The sequence below is a fragment of the Macrobrachium rosenbergii genome, chromosome 30 (genome assembly GCF_040412425.1).
Source record: "Macrobrachium rosenbergii isolate ZJJX-2024 chromosome 30, ASM4041242v1, whole genome shotgun sequence".
In the NCBI taxonomy this organism is placed as follows: domain Eukaryota; kingdom Metazoa; phylum Arthropoda; class Malacostraca; order Decapoda; family Palaemonidae; genus Macrobrachium; species Macrobrachium rosenbergii.
This window is the reverse complement of record NC_089770.1, coordinates 19,982,806-20,000,236: the sequence shown is the minus strand read 5'-3', so window position 1 is coordinate 20,000,236 and position 17,431 is coordinate 19,982,806. Positions and strand designations below refer to the sequence as shown.

At 38.6% G+C, this 17,431-nt stretch overlaps 1 protein-coding gene across 1 annotated transcript; it reads right to left on the bottom strand.

The window, feature by feature from the left end:
* Positions 1-1,198: 1,198 nt before the first annotated feature.
* On the bottom strand, positions 1,199-16,176 carry LOC136855122 (cytochrome P450 2L1-like). Its single transcript, XM_067131970.1, has 11 exons — positions 16,033-16,176; positions 14,109-14,224; positions 12,068-12,167; positions 10,581-10,717; positions 9,524-9,742; positions 8,150-8,352; positions 7,487-7,607; positions 6,260-6,440; positions 5,204-5,321; positions 2,760-2,904; positions 1,199-1,755 (listed from the first exon to the last, which is right to left on the bottom strand). Exons 2-11 carry the CDS (start codon positions 14,185-14,187, stop codon positions 1,571-1,573), a joined length of 1,488 nt encoding a protein of 495 aa, XP_066988071.1. The 5' UTR covers positions 14,188-14,224; positions 16,033-16,176; the 3' UTR covers positions 1,199-1,570.
* Positions 16,177-17,431: the final 1,255 nt, after the last annotated feature.

Genomic DNA, 17,431 nt, shown 5'->3' with positions numbered 1-17,431 from the left:
AAACAGAGCAACCGCACCGCAAGATGTCTTTGTAATGATTATTCTTGTTGTGGACAGCCAGTCACAATAAATTATAATTCTGTGGTTTTTCTTCAATATCCTTCAAATGGAATTTAACCTTTCTCATTACTGTGGAAAAATGTGGCCTTCATTTTCTTGAACAAGAGGACTGAATCTATGACGCTTTGTTTACAAGGTTTTTAAGATGAGATTTAGACCGATGGGACTTCAAACGGCCTCATGAGACCCATCAACCAGTCACATGCGAAACTTGGCTACTGCTATGTGACCGGGACCGTAAGACGCCTTAAGGCTGTTTCACACCGGATGCGATGCTCAGCTCCAAGCTATGGTATCCATGCTGCGGCACGTGGCTTTCAATTGCTGGCACTGTTTTATGCGAGGCCGTTCACACCGGGTGCGAAGCTATGCTACCGATGTCTGCGACATGGCGTTCATAGCTTCCAAGATTGCCGGGCGCGCCGTTTTTGTGGACGTAGCTCGCCTCGCACATGCGCAGTTGGGTCTCACAGCATATGTTCCCGCCTCATGGCTTAAATTTAAATATACTGTAAGTGTTATATTAACGTGTAGGTATGAAGTATACCTAAGCAAACTTACTCCAAGTAAAATTTTATTTCCAGTAGCGCGTGGTCACTTATTATTATTATTATTATTATATTATTATTATTAGGCTATTATTAATTTTTTTTTAAACAGGAGCACTTTCAAATGGGAGAAGCAAATGTCCAAAGAATATACATGATTTCATAGGTTAATACATAAATTAACTGTAAATATTCCAGTAAAGATGAACAGATTAACAATAGGTACTTACATACTTGCTTGAATTGTTCGCAGATATTCATATCTTTCGGTGTGAACACACGCATAGCGAATATAGTTAGCATGGCTCCTTAGCATAGCGTAGCGCGCTGAGCATCGCAGCCGGTGTGAAACGGCGTTTATGGCGGGGCTTTTAAGTGAGCGCTTCTGTAATTACAGCTTTTTGTAGAAGTTTCTGTAGTAGTTTTTAATCATCCATTTACCCATGTTGCGTTCATTTTATCAGACCTTCGTGTTTATGCTTCAAGTTTTACGTGAGTCAAGGGGACTTCGAGATGTTTTCGCTTGTGTTAATGTTTTACCTAATTCGTCTTTTATTGCGGTGTTCTAGGGTTAGAAATACACTCTGAAATCGTATCAAGATATTATGGTAAACTTCCTCTTTTATTTCGTTCTCGGTATTTGCTTTTCTTATTGGTGCCTAATCAGTTCATCTGTTAATTTTTTCAACCGTTTCTTTGCATTTCATTTGTTGTTCCTGTTAAGCTTCAAATGTCTTTTATTTTACAAGTGATTGTGTCTTCCTTTCAAGTTATAAAGGTTCCGTATTTTTAAACATGTAAGTCGAAAAGGACATTAAAGACACGCTCACTGAGCTTTGGAGAGAGAGAGAGAGAGAGAGAGAGAGAGAGAGAGAGAGAGAGATGTGTCTTCGGAAAACAGAGGATATCACAAAGTTCCATTTCTTTCCCTCCTCGTGCCTTTCTCTTGTCATCGGCCCCTGTCACTCCCTCCTCTCCATGACGACCTTGTAAGGCCTGATGAACCTGAGTATCGGCTTCGTGGGGTCGGACTCCGTCAGGATGGGCGAGCCCTCGGGGGCCGAAAAGAAAAATCTCTTGAAGAGACAGGTGGCGAACAGGAAGAGTTCCATCTTGGCCAGGCTCTCGCCGAGGCACTGGCGCCGGCCTGTTGGGAAAAACCGGTTCAGACTGTTGTAAAAGGAATAAACATTAGACAGTTCTACTACTGTACTACTGATACTATTTTGGCTCCTTCGAGTGTTATTACCCATGGTCTGTGGGCAAGTTGTGCCATCTACGTGTTTTCTAATCCTTGCGCCATCTAGGCTGTTAATCAGCTCAGTGGTGTTTTAACTCTTTCTTTTTGCAGCTCCTCCACCTCTGATCACCCTCACTGCTATATTTAAACAAGAGTTGAAAATAAAGAATTTTTTGTAGTTGCCTAACACTTGCTTATGGCCAGTGATAGTAATAAATGTAATGATAAAATCTTGTAGGCATTTAAAGAGACTGAAATCGCAGCGACTCAAAATTAGCGGTGACATTGAAACCGAAAGCATCCAAGGAAAATATAGACTCTAAATACAAGCATAAAATGGCCCGTATCCAGTACTGAAAGCTGGAGATAGATAATTAGAATTTGAGAGAACGTTTTATCCTTAACGGCGTGGTCAAAGAACCTAAGATTAATAATTTTAAAATTGTACGTAATTGATTAGCATTTTGAAAGTTGACCCTTTGAAATAAAGTTTTGCCTCTTGGGCAGTTTATTGTTGTGTCGCCAAGTGATAGAATAACTAAAGACATAAGAAAAATTACATTTTTTGGAGATGTTGTTTGAGTTTGCTCCGTGATTTTAAGTGTGAGAAAATTAGGTGCAATACCATGTGCTTCTTGATCGTAATGGGAAGTAACTATTGCTTAGAGTAAAGCCCAAGAATGGATAGCACTGTATTTTGGCCAGAACTTACAAAAAAAATATTAATTATCCCAAAAACATTTGTCTTGATTAAACATCCAGACCTCATCCAAGAGAATTCCTGGTGCAAAAACAGCCACCTCTTTTAGTGTTAAATACACATGGAACTACAGTTGAAAACGAAATGTATTAGTTATATTTTTATCTGGTTTCCAAAGTAAGTGTTCTAATTGCTAGGCAGCCGAACTTACCCAGCGAGAAGGGCAAAAATCCTTCCCTTATCGTCAGCAGTTTGCCGTCCTCGTCGAGGAAGTGCTCTGGGAAAAAGTCGTTGGGTTTCTTCCAGTACTTGGGGTCTCGGTGACAGCTCTCGGAGTGGGCAAACATCACGGTGTTCTGGAGAGGAGGAAGAAATTGAACTAACCTCTCTCTCTCTCTCTCTCTCTCTCTCTCTCTCTCTCTCTCTCTCTCTCTCTCTCTCTCTCTCTCTCTCTGTGAACAGTGAAACTTTTTCTGTTAGGTTCTGTTTATCGTTAAATACTGTATCTCCTTTTTATATCTGTCTTAGTATATATTTTTTACGTATTTCTATTTCAATATACTCCTTAGCCTTATTCTCTCTTATTATACCCTTTTTTAATTCTCTTGTATTATGTCTTTCCTTTAGCATCAGGTCATATTTATGTTTTCTTTTCTCTCATGTTTTCCCTTTACTCTTCCTATGTTTCATGTGGCTGTCTTTGCCTTTATTTGATGTTTTCCTTCTCTATTTTCCTTCTGTACCTTTAAGGATATATCCTTGACCTGCTTCTCTCTCTCTCTCTCTCTCTCTCTCTCTCTCTCTCTCTCTCTCTCTCTCTCTCTCTCTCTCGCTTTTCATGTCAGTCCTTCCCACTTTTCCTTTTTTCCCTTGTTATATCTCCCTCCACTTTTCCTCATTTTGCTCTCTTGTATTTCCTCCCTCACTGTATCCTCCTTCCCACCCCCTCATATTATATCCTCCATCTCACGTTCTCTTTTATCGTCCTTACGTTATATCTTCCTTTCCCTCTTTCATGCCTTTGTTCTTTTATAACCTTCATTATATTCACCCCTTTGCCAGCATTTTAAATCCTCCCTTTTCTTTCCTTTCCACTTGTTGTACTAATTTCCTCCCCGTTCCTTTTTCTGTTACTTCGTCGTCTTTATATTATATCCTCCATTTCCTTCTTTTTCTCATTACCCTTTCCATTTATATCACCCCTTTCTTTGTATCCTTTATCCATCCTTTGTTTTAGACCCTATATCCTCCTTGCCTCTACCTCCCCCCTTTTATTTTGCGTAGTGTCAGCCTTTCATTTTTTTCTCTTTACTATAAAAGTCTGTCTCTCATTTGTTTCACCCCTTGAATTGTTCTTCTTATGCTAATACTTATCTCTTCTTCTTCATTAAGTCATCCTTCAGAAGTTAATCATCCCACTCTCTCTGTCGGCTCTGGCCTACTAATCCTTAGCCCTTCATCTCTCAGTTAACCTAGTAGTCCTTCTTTCTTCTTTCAGTTATCCTTCTAAAGTTAATCATCCTACTTCCTCTGTGTCCCCTTTCACCGTTAATCCTTCTCTCTTCTTCTCTCAGTTATTTTTTTAAAGTTAATCATCCCACTTCCTTTGAGTTTTTAATTCTTCTCTCTTCTTTCAATTATCCTTCAAAAATTATTCATCCCATTCCCTCTGTGTTGCCTTTGGCCTGTTAATCCTTCTCTCTTCTTCTTCATTCAGTTACCCTTCTGAAGTTAATCATCCCACTCCCTATGTGCCCCTTTTAGCCTGTTATTCCTTCTCTCATCTTCTTTCAGTTATCCTTCAAATGTCAATCATCCCACTACCTCTATGTCCCTTTTTCCCTGTAAATGTCTCTTCTTTGTCAATCATCCCTGAAGTTAATCAACTCCCTCTGTTTCCCCTTTGGCTTTTCAACCATTCTCTCTTCTTTCAGTTATCCTTCAAATGTCAATCATCCCACTACCTCTATGTCCCTTTTCCCCTGTAAACCCTTCTCTCTTCTTCTGTCAATCATCCTTCTGAAGTTAATCATCCCACTCCCTCTGTTTCCCCTTTGGCTTTTCAACCATTCTCTCTTCTTTCAGTTATCCTTCTGAAGCTAATCATCCCACTCCTTCCGTGTCCCCTTTGCGCTGTTAATCCTTCTCTCTTCTTTCAAAATCCATTACCCAGTTATCCTGAAGTTAATCACCTGTTAATCCTTCTCTCTTCTTCTTTCAGTTATACTTCTAAAGTTAATTATTCCACTCCCTCTGTGTCCCCTTTGCGCTGTTAATCCTTCTCTCTTCTTTCAATTCTTTCAAAATCTGTTAATCCTTCTCTCTTCTTCTTTCAAAATCATTCTCTCTTCTGCTTTTAGTTATCCTTCAGAAGTTAATCATTCTACTCCGTCTGTGTCCCCTTTGTCCTGTTAATCCTTCTCTTTTCCTCTTCTTTCTTAATCCTCCTCTCTTCTCCTTTCAATTGTCCTTCTGAAGTTAATCATCCTACTCCCTCTGTGCCCTCTTTGGCCTGTTAATATTTCGCTCTTCTTCTTTCAAAATCCTTCTCCTCTCTTCTTTCAATTATCCCTCTGAAGTTAATTATCCCACTCCCTCTGTGTCCATTGGCCTGACGTTATATGCCCACCTTTTCTAAGGAAAGTACACACTAACCTTGGGAATGCGATAGCCAGCAACTGTGATGTCCTCTGTAGCTGTATGTAACAGACCTATGGGCAAGAGCGTTACGAATCTGTGCACCTCCAGCAGTACCGCTTCCGTGTAGGGCATTCTGAAATTTGGGAGTAGGCTTATGGTGAGGGGTGCATGAAAGGTGGTCTGTTTTCGCTATAAGATTTGGCGTCAAGAATCATGTTAGAATACTGATTCAATAAGAAAGCTAAAGTGATCATGTGATTGCGTTCGTTAATTTTTCAATACGGCTCAGATTTTATTAGAATTAAGTATATATATATATATATATATATATATATATATATATATATATATATATATATATATATATATATATATATGTATGTATATATATATATATATTTATTTATTTATTTATATTTATATTGTCTTGTACATTTTGTACATGTGCAAATATACAGCTAGCCTTATGTTGCATATTTGATAATGATTCCCAGTGAAGTTAAACCTAATATCGTTTTAAAAAATAAGTGTCTTTCAACAAAGTGAAGCTGATATAGTTATTAAAAATATTAAAGAATAATACAAATGTCAAGTGTTGGCACGTTTAATAGTGTTTGGGTCAGTGTATGGAACACTGGTTAAAATGTTATTTTCAAAGGTATTTTAGTTGCGTTAAAGATGCGTTGGCAAATAGTTTTTTGAGTAGTAGTACCTATTAAATAATTCTACTGCTGGTATTTAATAAGGAAAACTACTCTAAGATTAGCATTCTTATAAATAATTGTTCCATTTTTTTTACAAGCTTATTCATTACCAGAAAACTGAGCTAGCATGAATGCTCTCTCTCTCTCTCTCTCTCTCTCTCTCTCTCTCTCTCTCTCTCTCTCTCTCTCTCTCTCTCTCTCTCTATCCATCTATAAACCACATTTTTATATATGCGTATATAGGAATATATATATATATATATATCTCTCTCTCTCTCATGTTTTTCGTTCGTTCTCTCTCCATTTTCCTATAGTCTTCGTTTTGTTAGCCCCTCCCTACTTTTCTGTTAACCCCATGCACACTTACTTGTCCCTGCGTTCAAGAGAAGGCACTTCGTCCCCAGGGAACACTTCATCTATTTCCTTCTGCATCTTTCTCTGGATCTCCGGATTGACAGCCATCAGGGCCACCATCCACCTCATAGTGGAGGAGGTGGTCTCGCTCCCAGCTCTGAACAGGCTGGTCACGGACGATATGAGGTTCATACCTGTGGAAAAATGCCTGTGTAAGTGATGCGACTTTGCACCAGATGGTACAAGGTTGATACCTGTGAAGGAACGTGGTGCCTGACGGTGCAAGACTGGGACCCATGAGAGTTGAGCATGACCCCAGATGACAGAAGATTTCTCCTGTGAAAGAAGGAGTTACCAGATAAGCAAGACTGAGGCCCATGAGATGATGATGAAGATTTATCTGAGGTCAATGAGAGTTGAACATGACGCAAGAAAGAAAAGGGCATGATACCATATACCACAAGACTGAAACCCATTAGAGGTGAGCATGACGCCAGATGATAGATTTCCCCGCTGAAAGAAGAAGTGTGGTACCAGATGCCACAAGACTGAGACCCATGAGAGTTGATCATGACACCAGATGAAAGGATATTTCTCCCTGTGGAAAGAAGGAGCGTAGTACCAGATGCCACGAGACTGAGACCTGTGAGATCTGAGCATGACGCCAGATGATAGAAGATTTTTCCCTGTGAAAGAAGGAGCATAATACCAGATACCACAAGATTGAGACCCATAAGAGTTGATCATGATGCCAGATGACAGAAGATTTCTCTCTGTGAAAGAAGGAGCGTGATACCAGATGCCACAAGACTGAGACCCTGGAAGGAAAGTCCCTGTTGACACCCTAACATAAACCATAGCTCAAAGTATCTGCCATATATACCAAGAAATATATAGATCATAGAGCCCATTTTCATTGTTGTCATGTACAAGGTTAATCTAGAAGGCACTGGAATATCTACCATCCTTTTCAGTCAAAATATCCTAAAATAAAGTTGCTGACCATGTTCGTATTCCCTTTCCCCGATGCAAGGGTCGTCATATGTGTCTCAGGCCTCATGAAACACCCTCTCCCAATCCTGCATAGTACGTTATTTATGGCGAATTTATTCCCAGTCCTACAAAGTACCTCACCATTTCTGTTATTGACCTCCCAGGCTAAACTCATTCTCAAGTCATGAGATGAAGTTTGCCCAGTCACACTACAGCCATCAAACTGGCAAATTTTATTTTTACTTACGATTTTCTTGAAAAATTGTACTTTTGTTCCCTGTCTCCATCTGCATCTCTTTGAGGTATGCATCTATGTAATCCCTTGGATTATCTGGGTCAAAGGTCTTCTCGTGCTCATGAATAGTATCCTGGAAAAAATCAAGGTGATAATATCCTGTTGGCTGTGTATTATTGTCACCCTATTACAGATTGATTTGGTGTGGAAATTTGGCTTAAGAAAAATGGAAGCTAGTACAAATATTTAATGCCATTTTCTGGATCACTGTTTATTCAGGTGAATGTTCTTATGATTTATTCTTGTTCAGGCAGAGTTTGCTGACATTCACATAGAAAAGGCCATTAACTAGCAGACACTTACCACTAAGTACCATTATTACCTTAAGAGAACTGAAGGAATCGTTTCCTAGTTTTTTTTTCATTTTTAAAGAGACAAGTCGAGTTGCGAAATGGCCAAGCCAGAAATGACTTATGAAGAAGAAGCAGAAAGATATGGAACTCACGGAAACGAGGGCTAAGGAGCTGTTACAAAGGACACTTGTTTGCGCCTGACGGTATCAACAAATCTCCGTATTTTTTGGATAATAATACGCCTGCTTCTCGTAGTTTGCTAAGAGTAAAAATAACCAAAATTCAGTAGTCTCCTTTGTGAACTGAAATTATTGATATTTACCTCAAAGAAAGACTTAAACTCAGCCACGTGCTCGCGTATCTGACTCAGCTTCATCCATTTATTTAGTAAAGACTCTGGCAGGATATGCAACAATGCTGGAAACATGTCGAGGATGAGGATGGGACCTTGTATTGCATCTAAGTCTGCTGATAACATCTCGCTGAACTTCATGATTTTCTCGTCTTTTGGATCGTATCTCTTATCTGCCAAATTAATTAACTTTTACTACCCTGTGGACTATGAACTGTTTATGATGGCTTTTTATTGCCATTTCCTTCTAATGCCTACGTTTTGTTTATGGAAAATTAACATTTTTCAAGGTAATGCTAAATTGGCATAGAAAACACTCCCCTTCCATAGTTACGTTCGTGTCGCTATCCATTTGTTTGCATTATGTTCATAGTATGTAATCAGACCTTTTCTTCTGTGTATAGTGTAAAAAAACTGATAGTGGAAATTTAAATAATTTAAAGACTAGCACTTTAGAGGGGGTGTTGAAATTGTTAAAATTGTCATAAATTGTCGAAGCCTTAAAATCATTCAAATTTTTGTTCCCAGCTTTAGCATTATACAGAACAAGTCAGATTAAAACTCTGAACACACTTCTTGTGAGTAAATGAAGAGTGACACGAACATTATACATGAACCAATCAGCTACCATAGCTGTGGAAGCGGGGTGTGGCTTCTTGGTAAGGCACAAAAACTAGTGGATATTGAAAATATCGTGAGAGTCCATACGTTTGATGGTAACTGTCTATTTCTCTGAACAGTACACCTAAGTACAATTATCTTTTCCCAAGACCTAAGCTAGGAAATGTAGTCATCTGATTCATGCCACTAGTACTTAAAGTTTCCTGTCTGTACCCTGCTACATGCCCGTGAAGGTAACTTGTTTCACTGACCCACCATCAGAATTATCACCCGGATTGCGCATGTGAAGGAAGTTATTTATACACTATTCTGTGAGTTACACACGTGAAGGAAACTATTTTTCCACTAACTCCACACAACCAAAGGCAGCTGTATGTTCCTTCGGCCATATACTTAAAAACAACTGACTATTTTCTGACTACTTTGCAAAAGACAGTTATCTGTTCTCCAGACAGTTGCTACTTACTTTGCTGCCCAAATTCTTTAAAAGGGTTACTGCCTACAGTGTACGTTGTATGAGCACTGTAACAATGCTAAAGGTCTTTGAATTGATCATTCAGTCTTAGCTGCGCGACTGTCTGTCTTGTAGTTGCCGTCTGTTCCCTTTCACTGCTTCCCACGTTATTGTCCAGCTTCTCTTACTTTGTCTTGCTGCAATTTTTATTCATTTGTAAACAAATCTTTTCGCCATAAAGCTACTCTATACTGATGATAATAACGCACCTGCCACCAGCTTCCAGATGACGTTCAGCACAGCAACATTGAGGTTCCAGGAGAACTCCACGGGTTTCCCAACGGTGTCATCGTAGCTCTTGGCTAATGACATCGCCTCGTGTAGTATTATTCCTTCCATTGATGATTTCCCCATTCCAAAGTCCCTCAGGTGACGAAGGGCAAACCTTCTGCCATCCTTCCACACATCACCGACTGACATGATGAGACCTTCAGGAAAGAGAATGTTCAGTGTAGACAGCATAAACTGCAAAAACTTCCAATGCTTCTACTACTGGAAGTATTGTTATCAATAAGAACGAGAAAATCAAATTTACTTTTAACATATATTTCTTGTCGTGGATTCACAATTATTTCTTTCTCTTTGGGAGTTCTGGGGTGAAGCTTATGCTTTAGAATGTTTACCTCTTTTAAGAAGATTCCCATTAGGGAAGGAGGAAGACACATCACCAGAAATAAAAGAAAAATCTCCTTTTAGAAAGAGGAATTAGCTATACCAGCCTGTACTTTACTGATGGAAACTAACTGTATTTCATGTAAAGGGCAATTGCTTTTGTTACCGACACCGCCCCTTCCTCTTCTCTCAACATTCTTTTTTAACCAAAAGTAGCTTCTTCGTCACTTTCCTGTAAATTTTATTTCGGCCACTGCTTAGATTGAATGTAAGGAGAGATTCTTTCCACCCCCACCCCCCACCCTCTCAGTTGGCCTCGTTACACCTGTCAAGCTAATTCTTCCCACATTTACTCCTGTGACATCAGTAATGCTGTCAGTTCTTTAACTATTTCTTTTCCTCCATTGCCAAACTTTGAGACTCCGTCAAAAGTTATTAGGCCAATTGCATGGTTGAAACCTTATGCTCAACTGTATTCCAACACCTCACACCGACGCCAGATGAAGCATCGGATGCAACCACACACTCTCCTCTCCTCTTCAATAAAAGAATAAAGCAGGAAGAGGAAGGCGCCGCAGAAAGAAACACAAACACTGCTCAGAGAGTGAACACAGCAGAAGGGAGGTTGGGAGGAGGAATCACCCACTCAGGTACCTGTATTTTTCTCCTGGAAATTGTGCTCGTATACACTGATGAAATCTGGTCTGCCCTGACACTCTGGTCTGGAGAAAGTGGCCTTGATCAGGTGGTAGTCACACAGACCAACAGTGATGCGGCTGCCAAGTTTCCATCTGTAAGAAAAAATAAGTAATATATATATATATATATATATATATATATATATATATATATATATATATATATATATATATATACACATAAATATAATGTGTATGTATGTGTGTATATAGCGCCTATACCCTGTTTCAGGAATATAAGACATGCCCGTTAACCAAAATACTGCTGCATTATTTTAACAGTCACAATGAATATAATAAACTTGCCTAAATATGAAATTAGTATTTTTATTTTCCTCAAGACAAGAACGAACACGCGATAAACACGAAAACAAAATGATGTATTGCTGCGAACACAATTCACTTGTTAGTCAACAACTGATAAAAAGCTCTCCTCCTGCGACAAAATTTAATTTATCTCTCTTATGATGTTCTTCCTTTCGTTTTATATTATCTTTGGAATAGGGAACAGAATGTTTCAAGTTTTCTATTAAGATACTTTGTTACATGGTTCTTGCATCCGCGGTCTTGATATAGTGCATGATGGACCACTAGACTGTGTTTACATTTGAGGGTGGGAATTGTTATTTATGAATATGAAAGCTCAGCGAGCAAATAAACCATAGAATAAAGGATTCAAATGAAAATACACTTGCTTGAGGTGAATGCTGTCTTTTTGTAATGGGTGATTCAAGATTTGGCAATTTTTAGAAATCCGAGAGCGGTTTTGGGAAAGACGCTAAAAGATATAAGAAAAACTTGAAAAATTGGAAACAGAAAGCACCGGATGTTGCTGGGAATTCCTGTGAAATTTTCTTGTATATTATCAGTTAGGATATTCAGGGTATGTTTTGAAGAGGAAATGTTGCTGAAAAAGAGATATAAGGATTGCTTATTCTTTAGGACAGACGAGTGTTTACGATTTTAGGTTTTATTGGGTAACATACCTATAGAAATAAATATGAAGGTTTTGAAAGAGCTAGTGATAAAAGGCAGAAGCTTTGAAGAAGGAAGTGGAAGAAGAAGTTCTAGAAACGGCTGAATTGGTGGGTGAGAAAAGCATTAGATAAAAGGGGCCTAATATCCAAGAAGCCAAAGAATGTATTCAAGGTGGAGGTGATTGGTGTTGCTTATCAGGATATGAGACATGAACGAGAGTTCATGAATGATTCAACAGTACATAGGGTATCTTGGTCCCCTAAAGCTGCTTCTCATTGCAAGACATGACTAAGGGGAAGATTAACATTAAACATGGTCATACATCATGAAGTAACCTTGAGGGGATATCCACCAGCCTTCCCAGATTGTAAGACATTGAAGAATTTATGTTGAATATTTATAATGAGAGAGAAAAGAAGCGCCATGATTATTCTATACTTCTCAATACCGTATTTAGTTACTTACAAAAATATATTGCCGAACTGATTTCTGAAATCTCTGATCATTTTAGATTTATCACTGGTATACAGAGGTATGTATCCAATCACTGGCAAGCCCCATCGTCCTGAAATAATAATAATAATAATAATAATAATAATAATAACATTAGATTTTGGAAAAATCACTTATGATAATTAGTGTGGCCATGGAGGTTTACCGTCCATTATCCTGTGAGATCAGTCTCCCTGAGGATGTTGTGCAGTTCGAACTTCAAAAGTTCAAGCGAAGATGCAATGCATTTCTTTTCTACTTTGAAACAATGCTCCTTGTATTTTAATGATTTACTTACATTTTTATCTATGCATTGATTAATTTGTTAATTTATTCTTTCTTTTTTAATTACTGACCTCTTCTTTTTGTAATTCCTATTACCTTTTGTTACTTCTTTCAAATGAACATCATATTCGTTGGAAGCTTGAATTTCAAATCAGTGGCCCCTGTGGGTTTATTCCATATGAATTGGTTTTGTTCTAAATAATAATAATAATAATGAAATATAATAATAATAATGTGTTTAATAAAAATCCACAGTTATATAGTAAATATATTGCTATGTAAAATAAACCAAGACTTTCGAACACTTGAAAGGTGTTCCTCATCAGTGCTAAGTTAATATATTTACCAGACCACTGAGCTGATTGCTCTAAATGATTAGACTTTTTTATTAAGAAATTGGTTACCTTACAGCTTTTGTGGAATCCGAACCACATTATAGCGAGAAATGAATTTCTTTGAATTCCTCTAATTCTTCATTAGCCGGCCGGAGAATAGCCGACAACTCTACCGACTCGTCCAACGAGGAGCACTGATGAGGAACACCGTTCAAGTGTTCGAAACTCTTTGTTTATTTTACATAGTAATATATTCACTATATAAATATTTTTAGTAACGAAATTGTGAATCTCTTAGCAATAATAATAATAATAATAATAATAATAATAATAATAATAATAATAATAATAATGTTTCAAAGAATGGAAGAAACAATGATGTTTGTTGGGTTTTCAATCTGTGTGGACATGGTACAGATAGAAAATGCATAACGTTAGATGTCTTTTAAAAGAAGAAGCTTAATGTTATAAAACTTGCTGAAACTAAAGTGAAGCGAGGATTTCTGGACTGAAAATAGCAAGAATGATCGCGTCTGTGGCTGCTAGACTTTTCATTTTCATAGTAGATATATGTTTACAAATTGCGTGTCGATTAGAATCAGACAAATGTATTCAAGATAATGTACGCTGGTTGTTGTTGCTAATGTTTATATGTAATTCCTAGATTAGAAAACGGAAGTAGAAAATGTATTGCCATTTGTAAGTACCAAATTTAAAATTTAGCCTTTATGGTTAGGTAGCTTTGATTTAGGATGAAGGAGCGGGTATATCTTGTAGTGTCAAGAAGACTGATGAGTGAAAATATCCTAGTCCTAGGATTATTTTGCTGAAACTGGTGGTAGGAGGAGAGATTGTATTTTAAGTGTCAGTTCCAAGTATAGAAAAGAGAAAATTAAAATGAATGTTTTTATGAGTTTGAATCCTTGCCAAGCTAGTTTCGGTGTAGATTGAAAAGTTTGATATTGGGGCAAAAGTTGGGACGTATGAAGGGACTTTCTAGTCTATTCTTCCGCGTGGAAGTGAAGTACAGTGTTGTAAACAAATGAGTTGAACTATCTGCACACGGTACTATATGTACATTCTGAAAACAGGTGAGCTGAAATGGTGAGACATAAAAATTTGATAGAGATGTGGTAAAACAGTTATCACAGGAGAAAAGATGGATCATGTTTTGTCGATGAACTTTGGTTTTGATGAAAGACTCAGAGAATTTGGAGATCTTGGATGGGATGAGAAGATGAAAACCTAGATAGCATTTTGTTTGGTTCTTGTTGTGGCAGAGATGCCAGGATGAAAAGACCTTAAAATCCAGGTTATGTGAGAAGTGATCAGTGTAGGTTGATAGTTTACGGGGATAAAACCTATGACTCTGAGCTACTGCCCACAAAACTCACCTGGCGGGAGATTTCGTGGTTTCCTAAAGGCCAAGTAGGATATCACCAGGACCAGTGCCGTCAGTACCCAGACGATCATGATTCGTATGTCACAATCCTCTCACGTTCTTTGTGGTCTGCAAAGATGAAAGGAGGATATAGAAATTTATATATTGGTAGATAGCGTTTTTCAGCACAGGTCTAATCCTGGAGTCAAGTCCGTTATAATCATTAGTAAATATATGAAGGGACGGAGTCTGGGAGAAGTTCCTGTTTCTGTTATCAGACGAAGTTGATTATCAAGTAAATTATCTTTTTTATCGTATCAGAATCCACGAAAACGCTGTTTTTCAGATTAAGAGTGCCTCTCTCTCTCTCTCTCTCTCTCTCTCTCTCTCTCTCTCTCTCTCTCTCTCTCTCTCTCTCTCTCTCTCTCTCTCTCTCTGCGATCCACTATAAATAGGTCGAATAAATACCATGCGTGACATTACCCAGGCTGAGAAGTAACTATAAATGAATTAGAATTGGTCTTAAGCAGCGTTCGACTCAATGATTATTTACAAGATAAATAAAGTTCGTTGAGAAAAGTTATCTTCCATGTCGTAATGTGAATGTGTATGACTATGACATATGAGTAACTCGCGAATAATTGATAACAACAAACAAATAAGTGAGTGAAAACAGCTTTAATTCTTTAGATTTCATTTTAAAACATTATTTTTCAATTTTTTTATTTTTACATTTTGATATCACACTTCTTTCAAGTCCTCTAACATATCATATATTTGGCCCACTACTCTCTCTCTCTCTCTCTCTCTCTCTCTCTCTCTCTCTCTCTCTCTCTCTTCCTACATCGTAATACGAAAATCATCCCTTCCAGATATTTACTGGATGCATCGCTATCCATATAAAATGTTTTATAACATAGGATGGTGTTTTTCCTCTATGAATAGATATCCCTTTACAGTGTGTTTGTTATTATTATTATTTTTTTTTCAGGGGATATTTGTACCCGAAAACGGTTTTACAAAAGAAGGGGCCGATTTTTTATTGGTCCGTCATATTCCGGGAGCTCTCCTACTGGCTTTAAGTCTGGTTGACTGACTCGGGCGCTGATTAGTTGGCGCCGGGGAACTCTGCCAAGACCATCTCGGTGGTCTCTTGACTCAGCTCGCGGCCCGAGGAGGAGGGCGGGTGTATCCTTATAGCGGAGGCGGCGGTGGTCCATGTCGCCGTCGAGGATTCTGGTATTCCTTACGATATGCTGGCGTTGCCGTGTTCCCTCACGCGGTGTTGGTACACCGCCCCTTCATGCAGATGGACGGCGGTCCTCTTAAAAAGGCGAGTCGTTGTCATACCAAAATAAGAATGGCGGCATCCATTCTCAGGGCATGGGATCGCTGCTGACGGAGGGGATGTTCATAAGGTACTGGGCAATCCTCCGATCCTTATAGCAGATTGTAAGGTCGACCGTCATGAACTTCGGCGAATGATGTTCTTCAGGGCTGCCTCGTCCTTCTTGTATTCCGTATTCATGCATGTATCCCATGTAGAATAATTCTATGGTCCTTATACTCTCCCGAGGGGCAAGGCTCTCCTGCTGATACCACCTGTCGACGCCGTTTATCGATACCCTACAACTTGACATGTTAACAACGAGAGGGCACAAGGAATGTGACGGACCAATAAAAAATCGCCCCTTCTATTGTTATTACAAATTTCGTCCAGTAGAAAGAGCACGTGACGTTTTTCCGTAAAGATTTTACTAAGCTATAAGCGGATGACGTGTAGCGTGGGCCTACGAAGCTCACAAAGTCTTTTTTTTAACTAGGCTCGGACTTAAAATTTTGTTAGGCTTGTGAGCATAAACCCAGGAAGTTTTCTTAATGTAGTTTACAATAGCTACGAAATCTATATCCCTCCTACGAAGCTAATCTTCACCCACCTCAATCCAGTCCGCTTGGAGGACGTTCCGTCGTGCTGATAGGTAATACGAAACGACTAAAGGGTAGAAAAATGGCACCAACTTCCTTCCAAGCGACGGACGATCAGCCAAGTGACAGAACGTGTGTCTGTCAGCCAAATGGGGAGCTACTGGAGCGGGCGCACCGTTTTATTTCATGAGAACTTTTTCTTGCTTAGGGAGGTGTGATAAGGGTTGCCATGTTGTGAACAATCTTTCGGTTTTATCAATGAATCTCTCTCTCTCTCTCTCTCTCTCTCTCTCTCTCTCTCTCTCTCTCTCTCTCTCTCTCTCTCTCTCTCTCCTTTCCACTCTAGCTGCAAGCCACAGCAGTTGACTAACAGCTGAGTACTAATTTATTGCGTAAGTTAACAAAGACATATTGGATTTAAGAGAATACACCCATTCATTCTCCCTTGACTAATTTGAAGTTCAAACGCGGGTCCCTCAGAGCACTCTTACCACTTTATAGATCTTGACTAGACTTGCATACGAAAGGTCTCTGTGCAATATTTTGGTTAATAACAGTCATTCGACACTATTAAGGTTAACGAGTTGTGTGCACTCCACGAGCTGTAGCATTCGAACCCTTTAGCATGCATGCATATATGGAAGAAATAGGCCCAAACTAAAATATGAAATATTACAAAGGAATTGCACAGACTTTATAAGCATTGACGTGGACCCATGGTTAGTAATTATTCATCTACAGCAGTTTGGTAATCTCATGGTAATCTCTACTCTTTCGATCCTAATCGCGAGAAACCTCTCGACCTCAAGTGTTCTCCAGAGTGGTTGTGTGATACCGGTTACGTCGAATCTTTCTTTTTCCTCTATGCCAAGGCCGGAGGAAGGGCAGTTTCATGCCCTTATCTAGCCCAAGTAAACAGGTAAACGCGTGTCAAAATAATAAATCATCTGAGCGAAATCAGTAACCATTAAAGAGAACAACTGATGTTCGTCTTCCTGACGTGTTAGTTCTTATTTTAGAGTACAATAACGCATCTATTTGAGTGCGTTCTATTCGCTGCGCAGTGTTGCATTTTTGGATTGCCTTGATGTCCCTCTTACTTTATTGCCTTACTTTCTTCATTGTAACAATGTGAAACACTTTATTAACTAAAAAGGTTATTTTTTTCTTATTGTGTTTCAGTTTATCAGCCTTTTTTATTATTCCATAGCTTCTCTTTATATACTTATATTTTTGTGATTGCCGTCTTGGTTTATGGAATTTTTGTATTACCTCTCTTTTTTTTCTTTATCATCTTTGTTTTCATAATTCATTTCGTAAGAAAGTATGAATAATAATAATACATTCTTCCTTAATTGCAGTGGTCTGACATATGAAAAACATTGTACAGATAAGAAAAATAAAAGGTGT

Bases quoted from the DNA above. Each gene is read 5' to 3' on its own strand.
- LOC136855122 (XM_067131970.1), bottom strand. From the start codon at position 14,187: ATGATCGTCTGGGTACTGACGGCACTGGTCCTGGTGATATCCTACTTG. The intron at 9,743-10,580 runs GTACCTGAGTGG...TCTTTCCTGAAG, and splicing joins TTTCCAGGAGAAAAATACAG to GTCTCATCATGTCAGTCGGT. The intron at 8,353-9,523 runs GTGCGTTATTAT...TTAATTTGGCAG, and splicing joins CATCTGGAAGCTGGTGGCAG to ATAAGAGATACGATCCAAAA.